The 19,221-nt window shown below is 47.9% G+C and overlaps 1 protein-coding gene and 1 pseudogene across 1 annotated transcript; one reads left to right on the top strand and one right to left on the bottom strand.

Annotated features, from left to right (window-relative positions):
- Nucleotides 1-2,673: 2,673 nt before the first annotated feature.
- On the bottom strand, nucleotides 2,674-3,962 carry LOC123163032 (uncharacterized). Its single transcript, XM_044580789.1, has 4 exons — nucleotides 3,803-3,962; nucleotides 3,431-3,685; nucleotides 2,976-3,244; nucleotides 2,674-2,878 (listed from the first exon to the last, which is right to left on the bottom strand). Exons 1-3 carry the CDS (start codon nucleotides 3,853-3,855, stop codon nucleotides 3,085-3,087), a joined length of 468 nt encoding a protein of 155 aa, XP_044436724.1. The 5' UTR covers nucleotides 3,856-3,962; the 3' UTR covers nucleotides 2,674-2,878; nucleotides 2,976-3,084.
- Nucleotides 3,963-5,098: 1,136 nt separating this feature from the next.
- Nucleotides 5,099-18,990, top strand: LOC123163031 (glutamate receptor 2.8-like; annotated as a pseudogene).
- Nucleotides 18,991-19,221: the final 231 nt, after the last annotated feature.

The following is a 19,221-nucleotide window of genomic DNA, read 5'->3' as shown; positions in this document are numbered from 1 at the left end:
TCCGTCGATCGTCTGCGCCCTGCCCCGCTGCGGTGCATCACGTCGTGCCCTGCAGGCAGCTAAGAGATGGAGAAGGGGTCGTCGGAGTCGTCGCCGCTCGACTACACTCGCTGTGGCAAGCCCGTGTCTCTCCAATATGTTTTCTTGTCCATCTTCCCCCATCGCCAGCAGCTAGATCGTTCACACATCGGATCCATGCATGTGCATCTACGTAAGTACCATCCGCGTGCCTTCATTTGATTTAATTCATTGTTCATCTGGTTTGAGCATTTGATTAATTAATATGGAACTCCCACATTTGTGCATTTGTTCTGGTTAATCTTGCATAAAAAGGAGAGGTGGTTCTTCAGAAGAAGAAAATGCATTCTTGTTTTCCCCGATGTCATTATCATTACGATCTAATCTGATCTGATTTTTCCAGATTATGGATGCTTCCTTGTTTCTCCAGTCTTGACTTGGACAGCTGGATCTTGAATATCTTCTCCTGTGGGGAGTTAGTAGCAGAATTATTTATTATTTCATCTGTATTTGCATAAATGTGAAGCTCAGAAAAGCTATTTTTGCTAACAGTCCATATTTTCAGATGTCCCACGTGTGCACAACTAAAGCTCCCCGGTGAAGCTGCTGCTTTCTGGTCAGCCGCAAGCTCCTATTTCTTCCCACAGTTTTTTTACTGTGATAGCCTCAATGAAAAAAATATTTTTTCTATAGGTGCTGCTCATTTCACAGCTAGATTGTTCTTGATAGGTAGCTGACATGAATTATAGTTTGTCTCCTTGATATCAATACTTCTAAGTAGAGTTCTGAATGAATTGTAAAAATTACTCTTGTTAAATTGCCAGTTATCTTAGTTAAACCTTCTAGATGTTTGTTCTATACTGCATCATCTATTAAATCACCACTAAGTATCCTGCACCTGAGATCCGTGGCAAGGTTTGTGCGTAGCCACCGCGCCTTAGCTCTGCCGGCGTCACCCTGGGGAGCAAAGACAGCGAGCGGAACAGCCATGTATATATTTTTCTTCTGCCCGCATAATGGAAAAACTCCTCAAAAGTAGTTGCAGGTGGGCCGTTGGTGACAATATTTACCTATAGAAGTTGCATAGGTATCAACCCCTCCGAATACCCAAAAGCAGAGGTAAGGAAGATCGAGGCAATTACACTGATATTTGAGGAAATCATGTATTTGCACTGCAGCAGTCGTGCAAAGAGACCATTGGAATACTGAAAGGAGCAAAAGGTTTTCCAACAACTGAATGTAACATTTAGGTAAGTATGTACGCAGTCCCACTGACGCATTCATGCTGGATTCAAGAACATCAACTTTAGTAAGTCGTATAGAACAGGTACAACACATGCAGTTTCAAAACATAATTGCTAATGAGAAGTAGGAACAAGGTTCTGAGTGCACAAACCGTATGAACGCTTTCATGTTGTTGTAAATAGCTCTTCCCTGTGATTTTTTTTCTTCTGCTTCTCTTCTATATAGCACGCAACCGATGGGGGAGATGAGGAGGAGAAGGATGTCACAAGCAATGGAGCCGAAGGTCATGGCCACCGAGGTCCGGGCCTACCTGCAGAACCTTCCGAACATGCCACGTGCCTCGCCCCACGTCACCTCCTTGTCGTTATTGTACGCCATGTAGAGAAGCTCCGTGGAAGCCGTGCTGGCCGCCAGGATCAGGTACATGAGCACTATATTGCCCTTTAATTGGTCGTGCGAGTTAATTAGCATGAATAAATAGCCAACTGGTTTTCGTTCCTATGCAAGTAGGCCCGGGACAGCTTTATGTACGAAGCGAGAAAGCTAGGATCTGGTGGAAGAAGTAGTTTGAGTGTCGAAAATCTGTTTCTGAGCCCGGTCTCAGCTGATCCCAATATCCAGACCGATGGTTCGCATGTGGATCCGTGCGCCTGTCTGTATTTCCCGTCTATATATGTTGTTTTTGGCCCGGTCCCAGTGGAGTATTTATTGCGACGGCGTGGCGCACGGCCGTTGCGGAACAGATAGACGAAGGATGGATCAGCACTATTTCTGAGCTATCGTGACTTCGTGAGCCCGTGCGCGGCTCTCGTCCCCCAGACGGCGTCCAGCCCGGGCATAAATGTCAACACACTCGCCATCCGTCCAACACAGCCATTCATTTTCCTCCTTCCTGCTGAGCCATCCCCATCTCCAACCTCACTTATGCCGCCATGTCCGCTTCGTCTTCAACCTCTCTCCTCGTCCCAGCGGATTGGTTGATGCCTCTCATGCCATGCAGACGAGGTCGAGACCAACGTCGCAAGCCCTGGCTCCCAGGCAGAGCAACATTTCTACAAGTGCATCCACTACGATGTAAGTACATCTGACCTGAAAGTGTTGCATTCCTTCCAACCCTAGATTGTTTTTGTACATGAATCAGCTGTCTCCGCTCAGAGTTGCCTAATCCATGTTTTTCTTTCTGTATGTCAGGCACGCCAGTGCCGTTTCTTCGAATTTTAGCGTGTGTGCTGCAGAACAGTAGGATGACCCCTCTGTAGATTGCTACTGCATATTGCCGCCGTCGACTAGCACCGGCAGCTGCGTTGCACTCCAGGCGCTCGCTGCGTAGTCCACGCTTTGAGGAGGACGATTGCTGCAGCAAGCGGAATTTCAGAAACCATGCGCCCCTCAAGCCGATGCATAAATCAGTTGCCTTATCAAATCCTTTTGTGTACACGTCTATGTGTTTATGAGACGGCCAGTGCACTCTCTCTCCCATGGTTAGCGACATGGAACGGTTGTGCCCTTCACGGTGCTCTGTGATGTATCAATTGTTGTCCGATGCACGTAGTAGTCTGATTAGAGCTGGGCACTCGCATCTGCACGACCTATTGTTTTTTGCTTCAGGTTTTCCCTGTAGGGCAAGCACCAAACAAAGCAAAAATTATATCAGATTGTGGCTGCAGCGCACACCCTACTGTTCATGCTTTTGCACATAGCTCAACACTAACCGAGTAACCACAAACGATTTCCTGCATGCTTTTGGTCCTCTCATCGCTTAACCTGCTTTTCCCGTACCTTATCCCAAAACCGATCTTCCAAGAATATAGATTACAGAAATCATGCATACGCCTCACCCAATGAATCCAAACTGAGACCTAGCTCAGGCCGGACTAGGCCCTTGTCAGGTTGTTCTGCATACTTGCGAGTTGACAGCTCGAGAGCACTCATCCTGGAAGGGCCAGGTGCCCGGTCTGGTGGCGCACTTCCCAGCCGAAGCCTGTTTTTTGTAAATGCACAATATCAGAATTAAAATTTCAGTAATCTCCTATGTACTATATCAGAGTTTTGCTACTCAAAGATGATTTTTTTCCCATTTTTCCAAAGAAGAATCATAATGCATATGCAATATAATACCGTACGTAAAAACCAAAGACAACAAGGGGGGCGATTTTTTGCTGCTTACCTTTTCGTCCAGCCAAGGGCCTCTGGATTCACTCTGTCCATAGACTGAGCAGACCTCGTCGGAGATGAATCACGCCGACGCCGGGCACCATCTTGCGCTGCAGCCCTCCCATCTTCGCCGACATTTTGAGCCAACCCAGACCCAGCATTTGAATCACCAGCCCCCAGATTCTCAGTCCCGTTCTGCATCAGGAAAAGGAGAGGAGCCGAATTTGGCTGTTCAAGGCTGTCAGCGAACTCCTCTCGTACGGGGAACCTGCAAAAATCGACGACAACCGCCAGCATAAAAGCCAGTTCGTCATGGTGGTACTTCCGCCGCACGGATTGTAACTTATCCCAACAAATCTCCTAAATCAAACGAAAAGGAACTAACCTGTCGACCGCATCAAGCAGAAACTCCATGCCCGCAGCGTCCATCCGCCCCATGCCGACGCGAAGCACGGGCGCCGCCGCAATCGCCAGGCGCGGCTCGATAAACTGTTTTTCCCCAAGTTTTTTTTAGCAACTTTTTTCCACAAGTTGGGCGTGGCAGCGAGGGTTCTCCAGAATGAACCAGGCCAGGGGAAGGAGATCCCTTTTTTTGCCCACGCGCACGTGTGGTGCCCAGCGACCGACAGGCGGCGGCTCAGACGTCAACTTTCGTCCTGGACCCATTAGAGCAAGTATAATAGAGATGAGTCAGCAGGTTATATGGAATAAACTAGTATATTTTTGCTTAGTTGAAGGAAAGAGAAGAGGAGAGAGAAGGTAAGCGGGCTCTTCGTGAAGAGCCAGCTCTAGCACGTGCTCCTAGGCACTTTGTGAGAATGAAAGGTGGGCCACATAATGAAAAAGTAGTACACTCTTTTGATCTACTATTACACATGTTGGCTATAAGATGGGTTGTAGATGACATGGCACTGGCTTATAGCCAGCAGCTGGCTATACTATTAACCATGCTCTTATCTGATCCGTGGCCCAGACAAAAAAGCAAACGTCCTGGTCGACGGCCCAGCGCGAGGTCCCGCGACGTCCGTCGGGCCGCTACGCTCCGCCCCATGTCGTTTGCACTGTTTCATACCGTATTCAACTGTATTCCTCTTTTACCGCAGCTCGCACCTGACAAGCCAGCTGGGTTTGTTTGCATCCCATGACTGTAACTGACGAGCAGGATATCGGGTGCAACTAAGCCCGAGCACCAAAACGCCCCTTTTTTCTTCTTGTGTATGCTTGAGTTACCCTAGCGAACATTCTACTACCTGACAGTTGACACTGACACCAGAAACCCCGTCGAAACTTACATGCCCGCCGCTGCCGAATCGTGAGGACGAGTCAAGAGACCAAAGATGATCCATCAAGCAGCTGAGGGCGTCTTTTCTATGGCGCTACGCTTATTTCCTTTGCACACAAGTGACTTCTTGAGGCTGACAGATCTTCAAACTTTTGATTACCACATATCTCCCTCGCACACCAGACAGAGACTAGAGACTTTCGCTGCATTTCCAGAGAACTTGCTTAGTTGCTTGCATTACCCAGGAAATTTCGCCGCCGGACACCATTGCCACTGTTTCACGTCGCTCCCCGCGCGGTGCATACACATCAACATACGTACACGGCGGACAGTATATGTACATGATGTAGGAGTACAGTCCTACCGTATCCACGGACGGACAGTAAAGTACACCGAATTAGTAGGGAGAATGCCACCGCGCGCGCGCATGGTGTGGCCGGCAGCAAGGCTCGTGCTCGTCCTCGTTACTTTGCTCACGCTTTGGAGCAGCACCGTTGCCGTTGCATCGCCGCCAGCGGTGGCGTCGGCGGCGCCAGTGCGGGTCGGCGTGGTGCTGGACCTGACGAGCGTGGGGAGGACGACTTCCACGCAGCTCACGCCGGCTCCGGCGCCGCGCGGATCGAGCTGCTCCTACGAGACTCGCGCGGTGATCTCGCCACGGCCGCACATGCTGGTAAATGAACATACGTCGAACCTAAATATCTCTTTCTATTTTTTTTTCAAGAAAACGAGGTTTTTTTAAAAGCGAAAACAAGGTTTTTTTGGCGAGAGAAATTTTGGTTCTTTTTTTAGCAAAAGATTTTGGTTCGTAAACCCTAAATCGACCAGGTCGGCCCAGTGGAATGGTATCCCACACACCTAGTAGTACTGTAGTAGTACCACACGCCTAAACAACCACTCGCTTCCGCCGTAATCCCAACATCGGTGGCGGCCTCAGCAGGCCACCCCCACAATGTCCAGACGCGCCACTCCCGTCCGGCACCGAGATGCCGAGTCCTTCCTCCACCTGCCGCCCTGCCACCACTGGCTATGGGGAACGGCTGCACCACCCACAGTCCATCTGAGACTCTGACCTCTGTTGACCCAGCGGACCGCCATAGCCTCTATTCTCGTTGCTGCTAGCGGCAAAGCCTCCTTAGCTCTCGCCCACAAGGTACTCTATCTCGCGACTCCACTGGCTGGCTAGTGGGCACAGAGCGGCAGGGCAAAATTTTCTTTCAAGTTATTTTTGTATGTATGGAAGTTAGGAAAGCAGAAAGGATCTGTTATGCGGACGCACGACATACCTCTAGAATATAGTCCCTCACTTTGATGATGCTGATAATCCCTTACTCTAATGTAAAACTACAACGCATAGTGTAAATCAAAGTTTTAAATAGCCGGCTATAGCCTTATTATAGCGGTTTGAGCAGTGTGCCGCTAAATGATCAGCTATAAGATTTATGTACAATTGAGGTTATGTAATAGCCAGCTATAGCTAGCTGATTTGGAGGGCTGCTGCTATGTGGCATAGCCCGCTATTTAAAACAATTGTGTAAATACTTAAATGAACAATGCAACAATATGGCTATTTGCTTGCCTAATTGTTCCAAGATCATGCTATTTCCTTGGCTAATTCTCTATGATTTTGGCAGCCGAGGACCTGATGAAGAATTGGCAAGTGCAAGCCATCATATGGGGCCCTGCGACACTAACCAAAGCAGATCATGTCACACACCTGGGCCGTCGCCGCAACCAAGTCCCGGTTCTCTCCTTCCCCAACATTTCTCCAACATCATGTGCCTTCTGGCTGGAAGGTCCCGTAACAGTTCTTGGGGGCTATGCCAAGTTTTGTTTTACACTTGGAAATGACAGTATAACCTTTCCAAATCCAGAAACCGATAGAAGATACAGAAGAAAACTAGGTGCAATCAATAGTTGTGGAGGTAAGGGGCTGAAGATTGCTGTGCCACCGAAAAAAGGTTTTCAAGATTTTGTGAATGTTACTGATCTTAATTCCAAGAAACCACATGTCACTGGCTACAACATTGATATCTTTGAGGCTGCTATGAGGACTTTACGTCCTCTCCTGTGCTATGAATATTTTGTCTTCAATGGTACTTATGATGAGCTAGTAGGCAACATGTCTTTGGGGGTAAGGCTTACTCTGACCCGCTTGCATCTAATTTTTCACATATATTGATTTATTACCTAAATACCTTTTAATCTTTGCTAAATTTCTGGTGGATAAACAGGTCTATGATGCTGCAGTAGGCGATGTGACCATAACGGCAGAACGAGTCACCACCACCGACTTTACAATGCCATACACACAGTCTGGTGTGTCTATGCTTGTGCTTGCCGTGGATGAACCCTATAGAATCAGTTGGACATTTGTAAAGCCACTAAATGGGGAGCTTTGGTTTGCAACCATGGTCTTTTTCCTGTATACTGGCTTTGTCGTGTGGATGATTGAACTACCGAGAAATCAAGAGTACCAAGGATCAAGTTTGAGACAGTGTAGCACAGCCCTCTACTTCGTTTTCTCCACTTTGACATTTTTTTTTCGAGAGTACGCAAATTGCGTACCATAGCTTTATAGAAGAAGAGTGAATTACAAATACAAGATGACTACAACTCGCTGCGAACAACAAGTGTAGCATGAATTCCACATCCGGCTAGTCCAAAGACAGCCACCTACGACAACACCACTACAACGCAAAGGAACTTGCCCAAAACAGAAAAACCTCGCCGCGTCTCAGTCGATGCCAGCCACCTCCGAAGAACTGCAACTCCCACCAAGCATCTCTTGCCGACGCACCATCCACCCTTAATGCCTAAAGGAGATGGCAGGAGAATGGCGGGACTCGATCAGACCCGAGAAAGGTACCATCTTGGAATCACTAGCGACGACCGTACATTGCGCCGCGGATGATCGATTATGAAAAGTGGCGAGCGCCGGAGGAGCGCAACGAAGAACCTCCAACCCGTGTCTCCAGACACAATGCTCCCACCAGAGGGACGACGTCGAGGACGCCGCCATCGTGCTGATCCTGCACCGAATCAAGGCTTTCGCCCGGAGACAACTACCAACACCAAGCGAGCGAGGGGATGTCGACGCACCTCGGTGACGCCTCCAAGGAGGGGTAAGACACCCACGGGTGCCATCGCCGCCGGCCCAGCAAAACCGGACAAGATTTTCATCCATGGCGCCGCACCTCCAAGGATTGGGGCAGCACTGTCCTTGTAATCTCACACCGCCGCCGCCACAGCTCCTCGCCGATGAAGCCGCACAGCCGTAGTCCACCGACACCACGCACAGCAGAGAGGAATGCGGCCCCAACATCCACCACCAACCTCAGCCAGCAGCCTCCGACACCTCGGCCATGGATCAGGGTCACCACCGTGGTCGTCACCCGCTCCAGGGGACATCCACGCAATGACCCCATCCCCTCCGGCCCAGATCAAATCCGGAAAGATCCAGATCTGACCCTCCTCTCCAATCACCGCTCCAGCGCCAACACCACCCTGCGGCCACCACACCAGCCCCGACGCGGAGGAGGCCGAACGCCCGCTGCTCGTCAGGAGCCCTTCCTGACAGAGCCTCCACAGCACCGCCGCCTCCGAAGCCGAGATCCAGCGTCGTCGCCTCCAAGCAGCGCCGACGCGCCACCCAGCTCCACCGTCCCTGCTGCCTCCCCGCCGACTCCGCCGCTCCTCCAAGAGCCACTCCGCCCACCGGAGAAGCCCGCCGCATCCTCGCGCCGCCGGCCATCCACCACCATCGCATCCCCAGAAACGACCCACCTCCGTGCGAAGGGGCTCGTCAGGGAGCGCCGCCCTCGCCCACCATCTTCGACGGCCAGGCGTGGCCGCCACCGCCGGCGCCGGCGGCGGCAGCGGCCGGGGAAGGGAGATCAGGTGCCTCTGGTTTCCTAGGGTTAGGGGCGCCTCCGGAGATGCACGCGCGTGCAACCCGGGAGGAGGAGGAAGTGTTGGGGAACGTAGTAATTTCAAAAAAATTCCTACGTACACGCAAGATCATGGTGATGGCATAGCAACGAGAGGGGAGAGTGTTGTCCACGTACCCTCGTAGACCGTAAGCGGAAGCGTTATGACAACACGGTTGATGTAGTCGTACGTCTTCACAATCCGACCGATCCAAGTACCGAATGTACGGCACCTCCGAGTTCAGCACACGTTCAGCTCGATGACGATCCCCGGGCTCCGATCCAGCAAAGCTTCGGGGATGAGTTCCGTCAGCACGACGGCGTGGTGATGATGATGATGCTCTACCGGCGCAGGGCTTCGCCTAAACTCCGCGACGATATGACCGAGGTGGAATATGGTGGAGGGGGGCACCGCACACGGCTAAGGAACGATCCGTAGATCAACTTGTGTGTTATGGGGTGCCCCCCTGCCCCCGTATATAAAGGAGCAAGGGGGGAGGCCGGCCGGCCCCTTGGGCGCGCCAAGGGAGGAGGAATCCTCCTCCTAGTAGGAGTAGGACTCCTCCTTTCCTACTCCTACTAGGAGGGGGAAGGAAGGGGGAGAGGGGGAAGGAAAGAGGGGGGGCGCCGCCCCCCTCCTAGTCCAATTCGGACCAGAGGGGGGAGGGGGCGCGCGGCCCATGCTGGCCGCCCCTCTCTCCTTTCCCCTAAGGCCCATAAGGCCCAATACTCTCCCGGGGGGTTCCGGTAACCCCCCCGGCACTCCGGTTTTCTCTGAAATCACCCGGAACACTTCCGGTGTCCGAATATAGTCATCCAATATATCAATCTTTATGTCTCGACAATTTCGAGACTCCTCATCATGTCCGTGATCACATCTGGGACTCCGAACAAACTTCGGTACATCAAAACTTATAAACTCATAATAAAACTGTCATCGTAACGTTAAGCGTGCGGACCCTACGGGTTCGAGAACTATCTAGACATGACCTAGAACTATTCTCGGTCAATAACCAATAGCGGAACCTGGATGCCCATATTGGTTCCTACATATTCTACGAAGATCTTTATCGGTCAAACCGCATAACAACATATGTTGTTCCCTTTGTCATCGGTATGTTACTTGCCCGAGATTTGATCGTCGGTATCCAATACCTAGTTCAATCTCGTTACCGGCAAGTCTCTTTACTCGTTCCGTAATGCATCATCTCGTAACCAACTCATTTGGTCACATTGCTTGCAAGGCTTATAATGATGTGCATTACCGAGAGGGCCCAGAGATACCTCTCCGACAATCGGAGTGACAAAACCTAATCTCGAAATACGCCAACTCAACATGTACCTTCGGAGACACCTGTAGTACTCCTTTATAATCACCCAGTTACGTTGTGACGTTTGGTAGTACCCAAAGTGTTCCTCCGGTAAACGGGAGTTGCATATTTCTCATAGTTACAGGAACATGTATAAGTCATGAAGAAAGCAATAGCAGTATACTAAACGATCAAGTGCTAGGCTAACGGAATGGGTCATGTCAATCACATCATTCTTCTAATGATGTGATCCCATTAATCAAATGACAACACATGTCTATGGTTAGGAAACATAACCATCTTTGATTAATGAGCTAGTCAAGTAGAGGCATACTAGTGACTATATGTTTGTCTATGTATTCACACATGTATCATGTTTCCGGTTAATACAATTCTAGCATGAATAATAAACATTTATCATGATATGAGGAAATAAATAATAACTTTATTATTGCCTCTAGGGCATATTTCCTTCAGGAAGCCACTTTGACATTTTCTCATGGTCAACACTTCAAGCTTAAACTTCCTGGCAATATTTGATGCATTATAGTAAGTATTTTAATTGGCCACAGTTATAAGATTAAAATCTGTTGGTTATTTCATGCGCAGGTCATACTATTAGAAGCCCCTTGTCAAAAATTGTTGTGGTGATATGGTGTTTTGTGGTGCTGGTTCTTGTCCAGAGCTACACTGCAAGCTTGTCATCCATTCTGACTATGAAGAGGCTCCGTCCTTCGGTGACAGATTTTGAGATGCTCCAGAAGAGTGGTGACTTTGTAGGATACCAAGATGAATCATTTGTGCGGTCCTTCTTGATTAATCATACCATTAATGAAAACAGGTTAAGGAACTACACGACGAAAGAACAATATGCTGAAGCTTTGAAGAAGGGATCCAAGAATGGAGGGGTATCATCTATCGTTGATGAGATCCCCTATTTAACTTCTTTCCTCTCTGAAAGTCAGTACAAAAATGATTTTAGGATGCTCGGGTGCATATACAAGACTCCTAGATTTGGTTTTGTAAGCTACTCGACCTAATGCCTTGTATATTCTTGATTTGTTCTTGCAGCGCTATGATGCAAAATCTGGATACAATTAAGTTGCTGACATCGTGTTCTTATGGTCAGGCATTCCGTCTAGATTCTGCGCTAGTGCATAATTTTTCAACTGCCATCCTGGACCTAGTAGGAGGGGATGAGGGCTCACAAATAGAAATGAAATGGTTCGGACAAGCTTCACCTCTGATGGGTGCTAGCATGGTCCCTAACATGGACTCCACCCCTCTCACTCTCCAAAGTTTCTCTGGTCTGTTTGCCATCACGGGATCCATTTCAACTCTCATGCTGTTGATAAGAATTATTTTAGATCATCAGGGGAGTTTTTCGCCCCCCCCCCCCCCCCCCCCCCCGGTTCCATTAAAAAATGAAACCCAAAAAACAGAAGTCACAGGTTTTTTTCCCCTCAGCATGTCAAGGCATGTTCAAGGGAAGCAAAGGTACAGAAAAGGCCTACAGCCAAGAAAAGAGAAAAGGGGCATATGGGCAAACAGCCAAGTACATGTTTTTATGATCCCTCAGAAGGGGAAACTAAAAGGGGGAACTCCAATGGTAAGGGAAGAAAAGAAAAGGAGCTAAGCAACGCGGCCTTCAAGTGTCCCAGCATGAACCGAGTTTTCCTCATCACCCAGCATCATCTTGTCCTCAGCCGTAAGCATCAGGCGGACCTCCTTGATCTGCTCCAGGATCCCCCCCTTCATCTTCTTGAAAGGTTGTGTTGGGGAGCTCGGCCAATCCAGCGGCGAGGCAGGGCTTGAGTTTGTCTGAGTTGACATCTTCTTTGGGGACTTTTTTGCTTTTGAGATGTCTGCGCTCTTGGAGCCACATTTGCGATTTCCCAGGACCAGTGTGGGGAGGAAATGTGTTGGCAAGACACCTTCAGTGTCTCCCAAACCCATTTTCACCCCATATCCAGTTGCAGGGGAGCTTTGAGGATGCAGGAAATTCACCACAGGATTCTCTGCATTTTTTCCTGTGAATCTTGTGAGTACAGTATTATCCATCTCTTGAGTGTCCTCCAGACCAGCCACCAGATCTGTTTAATATAAGACCAAATAGCATTATCAAAAACATGTTTGTTTCTATTTTTCCAAAGACACCATAGAACACAGGCGCAGAAGGCATTTAGAACTTCATGTTTTTTGTTTGCAGGCCAAAATTTGGCAATAGAAAGGTAACTAGACCCTAAATCAATAGAGAAAAACGAGGAGACCTCACCCCAGATGCTTTTTGCCACTACACAACCAAAAAACAGGTGATCTATTGTTTCTTGATCAGAGCAGAATAGGCACTCTGGGGTTTTGTCAATCCCTCTTTTAAGCAAGTTATCTTTAGTCATCAGCTTGTTATGAGCTAGCAGCTAGAGAAAGACCTGAACTCTGGGTGGTACTACAATAGACCAAACTGAAGGAATAAAGATAGGTTTCACCCCTCTGAAGTTAATGATGGCATATAGTGAACTGGAAGAGTAAACCCCTTTGGATTCATACTGCCAGATCATAGCATCATCCTCCCTAGTGAGGGTAGTTTCTTTAATAATTTGCTCAAGATGATACCACGTTTCCATCATAGAAGAGGTAAAAACCCTCCTAAATGTAAGTTTGATAATCTCCCCATCCCAAACATCTGAAAATGTCACACATTGTTGATGACAGATAGCATAGAGTGGCCAGAACTGGACAGAGAGGGGGGAGGTGCCAAACCAGATATCCTCCCAGAATCTGGTTTTTCTCCCGTTCCCCACCACCCATCTATAGCCAAATTTGAGAGCCTTAGCAGCCCACATAACCCCCTGCCAAAATTTTGAGGAAGCCTGTGGCCTACAGGCAAAGATGTTAGGTGAGTCTCTGACATATTTATTATCTATGATCTTTTTCCAGATCTTGCCCTCATCTTGGGCATACCTTTTGACCCAGCTACCTAACAGACATAGATTGAGGTCCTTAATATTGGGGACCCCAAGCCCACCATGCTCTTTTTTCATGCAGACCAAGTGCCAATTGGCCAAATGGAGTTTTCTATTCCCTTCAAAGTCACTCCATAAGCAATGAGCAAGCTGGTTATTAATTAAATCTAGAGCCCATTTGGGAAATTTAAAGAAGGACAGTAGATAAACAGGAATACTAGCCAAACAGGCCTTGATCAGAGTTAGTCTAGCTGAGTAGGAAAGTAGTTTTCCTCTCTAGCCAGCCATCCTCTTCAAAATTTTATCAATAAGGGGTTGAATATCTTCCCTTCTCAGCTTATCATAATGTAATGGAATTCCTAGATATTTTATTGGGAACGTACCTACAGTACATCCAAAAACATCTACAAAAGGGGTTAGACTGTCCCCCTCCACACCTAACGGAATAAGTTCACTCTTAGAATAGTTAATCCTCGTCCCTGAAACTTTTTCAAAGCAGGTCAGGATCATTTTTAGGTTAGCTGCTTTAGACTCATCTTCATCCATGAAGAGGATGGTGTCATCCGCGTATTGCAAGCAGACCACCCCCCCAGGAATGAGGTCAGAGCAAAGCCCCCTGATCAGATCATGAGCTGTGGCTTTGATGAGCATCCTAGTTAAAACATCTACTACAATATTAAAAAGGAGGGGTGATATAGGATCCCCTTGCCTCGGCCCTTTGTTAGTAATGAAGAAGTCACTCTCCACCCCATTTATCTTGACCCCTACAGAGCCCATATGTGTGATTTGGTGAATCCATTTGATCCACACATGACCAAAGTTCCTTCTGTGGAGGATCTCCAACAAGAAGTCAAGATTGACCTTATCAAAGGCCTTCTCATAGTCTAGTTTTAGGACTAGCCCTGAGTTGTCTGAATGAAAATTGGAGTGTAACACCTCGTGTGCAGTCACTACACTTTCCAGGATATATCTCCCTTTAATAAAGGCTGATTGGTTACTAGAGGTAAGAAAATTCATAACTACTACAAGCATGTTAGTCAGAACCTTTGTAAAGACCTTAAATATACAGTTCAACAAGCTAATAGGCCTAAATTTCTTTATACTGGTAGCATCCTCCTCCTTAGGAATGAGGGAAATCATGGCAAAATTTAATCTATATATATCCAGGGTGCCTGCATGGAAGTCATCAAACAGAGCCATGACATAATGCTTGATGACCTCCCAAAATTCTTGTAAGAAGAGGAAAGAGAGGCCATCTGGTCCAGGTGCTCCTTCAGAGTATGAACCAAAGATAGCCTCTTTCACCTCTTTTTCAGTGAATGGGGCTTGAAGTGCCTCATTCCTGTCATCAGTGATTTTCTCTTCAAAAGAGAAAAAAAATCCTGATTCAGGTTAAATCCCTCCCTATCTTCTTTTTTGAAAAGCTCTTTATAAAAATCAAAAGCAATTTTCAACATCTCTTTAGTGTTAGAGGTAGGACCATTAGGCCCATCAAGGGAATGGATAAGAGATTTCCTCCTCCTCTTGTTAGCTACTGCATTAAAGTATTTGGTGTTTCTATCACCTTCTAGAATGTCCCTGTCTTTGGATCTCTGTCTAGCTTTGGTCTCCTCTTTAATCCAGACAAACTGGTGTTCTAATAATATACTTTTCATCCTAGCGTTCTCCACATCAGAGAGACAAGCTGTTTCAGATTTGATATCAAGCTCATCATATTCCTCTGTGAGGGCATTTTTCCTCTTCCTAATATCTGCTTCTACATTTTTACTCCAGCCTTTGGAAAATTTCCTAAATCTCCTAACTTTTTCCTGCCAAATATCTATTGATCTAGTACTTTTGACTGGAGCAGACCAATTCTTAGTGGCCAGCTCTTTGAATTCACTATGCAGCAGCCACCATTTTTCAAACTTGTAGCTAGAGGCCCTAGGTCTGCTTCCTAAGCCAGAATCCCAAAGCAAAGGGGTATGATCACTCCCAGTTCTAGGAAGAGCTTGAGAGGTACATAGGGGGAAAATAGCCTCCAGCTCAGTGGTGCAAAAGATCCTATCAATAGTAGTCATAATGCTATTCTCCTAGTTATTAGCCCAGGTGAATTTTCTACCTGACATCCTAATTTCTAGCAGGCTCCATATCTCCACCCAGGCATTAAATTTGCCTGACCAGTGGTGATTGATGTTACCATTGCTCTTATCTTGCTGATATCTAACTAAATTGAAATCCCCTCCTATAAGAGTGGGCATTTGCTCATCCACAAAAAGGCTATGAAGTTCAGAAATGAAGTCTTATTTGCCTTCATCATATGGGGAACCATATACATCTATGACTCTAAAGCAAACCCCACTAGTTTTTGACTTTAAGATTGCAGGTGACAGAGAACTTCAAGGAACTCCAAAGGAGAACCTCAAATATATCTGCATCAACACCAACCAACACCCCTCCAGATGTGCCCACAGCAAGGAGGTGATGCCAAAGGAAATTTTTACTACCACTAATGGATTTAAGATAAGAAGGGGATAGCTCTTCTTTTTTGGTTTCTTGAAAAGCAACTATACTAGCATTTGTTCTAGCCAGAGTGTCAATGATACATGTCTTCTTACCTGGGGTAGTAATCCCCCTAATATTCCAGAATAGACAATTCATCTAAACATGGTTTTTCTTGGGGTGCTTGCCCCGCCCATACTTGGAGACTTTAGTCCAAATGACACTCTGATCATCTACTGCATTGGGAATCCCTTTTAACCCTTCAGGTGTAGTAGGGGATCCAATGTCAGAATTTTCACTATCTAGCTCAGTAGACTTGTCTAGAGGCTGTTTTCTAGTTGTACTATCTCCTTCTAATAAACCAAGATCAGTATTATTGGCAGTAACTCTATTATTATCTGAATTATTTCCCAGGGGGAGTGGCCCTACAGGCCTTCTAGGAATTCTATTTCTAGAGACCACAGAGGCATAAGTGTTCAATGTGATCTTCAATTTCTACTCCAACTATCTTAGCTACAGAAATAAATGCAGGATCTTGAAAATTTTCAAAGGAGTTTTTCTTAATTGTACCTTTGTGTGTAGCTTTAGGTTCTTCCAAGTTTTGGACCTTTTTTGAACCCACAGCAATTTCCAGAATAGTTCTTCCACCTATATCAATCCTAGAGCTCTTCCTCTATGCCTGGACTGGACCCCACTTGTGCTGCTTTAGGGGGGCTGGGGCAGCATTAAGTGAGTGATTTGGGCTGAAAACTATCTCTTCCTGGGCTTCACTAGGGTTCCCATCCTCAATCTGATCTTCAAGCATACTGATGTTATCATCATCTTCCTCATCTCCAATTTCCATCTCTTGCAGCATTTTGAAGCTTTCCTCCATGGAGATGGGGTCTTGAAGTTGCTGAAGATATGCTAACACATTCTGCTTCCCTTGGTGAGAGGACCCAGGTATAGAGCCACTTCCACCAGTCTGGGAGGATGGAGCATTCATAGCACCATGAGAGCCTCCAGCTCCATTGTCACTAGTGATTTTTTGCTGTCCCTCTTTCTCTTTACTTTTTTCTGGTTCTTCCTCCAGCAGGTCATCTTGTTCAAGATCTTCCACTGGTGGCTCCACTACTATTTTAATCTTATAAAGCTTATCTTCTATCCTAAAAATCCTTTCAGATGGGATTTTGGTAAAGTCCTTACATCTGATTTTGATCCTGACCACTTCAAAGAAGTTTTTGAAATTTCCTTGCCAATCTACATCTATCAAAGTACCTAACACAGACGCAAGCTGTTCCAACACTGACCATTCTGCCCACTTTGGTGCCACACCTCTCAACTGAAGCCAAACAGTTTGGAGCTCTGCATGATATTCCATCTCCCCCTTCCATACTTCCACATTGACTGATACACCATCAATCTCAAGTAAACCAAAATTTGGATAACCAGCCACTGTTTCTACTGGAATGTGTGGAGGGAATTTGACCAAGAAGGTCCAATTGTCAAGCATCCTAATATGCCATGGCCAGTTAGTCTTGTAGATAACAGAGAAGTTGTGACCCAATTCTTCCTTAGTAACTTGCCCAGTTTCAATGTACACTATTCCAACATTCTTTGCATTTCCCACATGTTGCTCATTGACATCAGGGACATCTATTTTGAAGTAGCCCAGACCAGAGGCAACACTGCCCACATATTTAGCATAGTTCCTTGGTTTTTTCCTAATGGGGCAATCATCTACCTTGTGTGTCACCATTTTGCAGATGAAGCGGGATGGGGGTTTGGGGCATTGAGCCTTGTGGTGTCCTGGTTCTCCACAGGTGTAGCAGGTAACATCACTATAATCTGTTCCTAAGGCATCCTTAGCCTTGCTGGCATTCTTGCTTTTGTTTTGTGATTGTTTCTTCTTCTGTTGCTGCACTGAATTGTTGTCCCTGTTCTCCTCCCCTCCCGACTGCACTGGAATGCTCTGCCCTTGATTCCCTTGGAGCTGTGACTGTGCAGGCATCTGCCCCTGATACCCCTGAGCACTCGGCTGCTGTTGCTGATTCATCATCTGATTCTGGATCTGATTCTGATTCGCCCCCCAGTTACCAGGGCCCCCTCCCCATTGATTCAGCATCGGAGGCGGTTGCAGGAAGGGTCCCTGATACCATGGGGGAGGAGGAGCACCTTGGAAACCAAATCCGAAGGGGAACTGCTGCGGTGGGGGGGCCAAATTGCTGTGGCGCCACTGATTCTGCCCACTCCCTCCACGATCAGCTTGCTCCAGATGCCCATCACCACCCCCACAATTTCTGTTGGGGTCTCGTCGACCTCGGCCGCGCCCGCGGCCCTGAGCATCAGCCATGGCAGCTTGCTCCGGGGACCTGGGACGCTCGTCGCAGCACTCTCTCACAGACAGCAGACGGTGTTGGTCAGGATCCCAGATCGGGAGGCCGGCGGCGGCGGGGAGTTGCTGGATATTGGGCGGACTTGGGAGGGGATTAGGTTTTGTAGGCTCATCTCCACCCCACAGCTGGCCGTAGTATATTCTGATGGCATCATCTTCTTCCACACGTGGCCTCTCCACCTCAGCAAGCTCTTCCACGCAAGCACGCAACCGCAATTTCCCCGGGCGCGCCTCTCTGACCGGCGGGACCTGGGTCTGATTTTCTCTGGCAAAGCAGAGGATTCTGCCCACCATAGTCACCGGAGTTTTCTCCGGCAAGGGGCAGCCCTGCCTGTCACTGCCCATGCGTCGCAGACGACCAGTCTCCAATTCCGCCACTCGTATCACCGATTCCGCCGCTCTCTGAAGGGGGGAACCGAGATCTGAGGCAGCTTGATGGAGGCAGAGGGGATTCGAGACCTCACCAGCCAAATTCAGGGGAGTGGAGGTTGGAGGGACCAGAATGCTCTCGATCTGGTTCTGCTCACTAACGAGGAAGAGCTCACCTCTGCACGCGCCCATGCAATTACTTCTTCCGGCGAGATCTCCTCTCCTAGCCTCATCATCTGCCTCATCTCTTCCTCCGACGCTTCCATACAGATCCTGGTGACCAATTTGACCATCGAATCTCCCCTGATTGGGAGTCGCATCGTCCTCCGCATACGCGCTCGATGCATCTCCTCCGCCATTTCCTCTCCGTCGTAGCGCATCCCTCTCCCCCTCCCTTCCATGAAAGGGCAGGAAGTGGGGAGGGGAGGAGATAGATGAGGGTAAGGCGGCTGACAGGGGCGCTGCGACGGTCCGGCGCGCGAGGCTCGCCGCTGGGAGCCGCTGGATCTGGTGGCTACGGTGGTAGGGGGACGGGGCGAGACACGCGAGAGCGTGAGCGAGAGCGCTCATTTCAAAAAATCTGAAATGCATTATGAGGTTGATTTATGCCAAATGCACTGAGTTGAGAAAGGGTGATGTGGAAAGTGTCAGCTACAGTGGCACCCATCTGTTGCAGAATGGCATAGGTGGCAACCCCAACCCTGATCAATAGCCCTCCCATGAAGATGGCAATAATAATTCTGGGGGTGTCCATATGAGTGGCCAAAACGCCGAGGACGCAGAGCCTGACCCAGTGCAGCAGAATGGCATGCATGGTGGCTCCGTCCGTGCTGGGCACATTCAGATTGAGATGCGTAATATCTAAGGTGAAGGGAAGCGCCAAATGCTCATGAGTACTTCCCTTGTCATTGAAGTGATGCTGCATTCCATACCTTGAACCATATATGACTAGTTTTATTCTCTCTTCTGCGCTCTCTTGGAAAGAAGAGGTAGATGTTCAGTGTGCATATTCTCTTTAGACCAATACATATGTTTTCAAAGTAGTACCGATGTCTTAGGACTTCTGTAATTTCATTTGTAAATAGATGGTGATTTA

Source organism: Triticum aestivum, chromosome 7B, assembly GCF_018294505.1.
Source record: "Triticum aestivum cultivar Chinese Spring chromosome 7B, IWGSC CS RefSeq v2.1, whole genome shotgun sequence".
Lineage (NCBI taxonomy): Eukaryota > Viridiplantae > Streptophyta > Magnoliopsida > Poales > Poaceae > Triticum > Triticum aestivum.
The sequence above is the reverse complement of the archived record's forward strand: the minus strand, read 5'-3'. Positions and strand labels throughout refer to the sequence as shown.

Coding starts and splice junctions, on each gene's coding strand:
- LOC123163032 (XM_044580789.1), bottom strand. CDS start 3,855: ATGGGGCGGATGGACGCTGCGGGCATGGAGTTTCTGCTTGATGCGGTC. Junction 3,686..3,802: donor CTGCTTGATGCGGTCGACAG/GTTAGTTCCTTT, acceptor CGATTTTTGCAG/GTTCCCCGTACGAGAGGAGT. Junction 3,245..3,430: donor GCCCTTGGCTGGACGAAAAG/GTAAGCAGCAAA, acceptor TACAAAAAACAG/GCTTCGGCTGGGAAGTGCGC.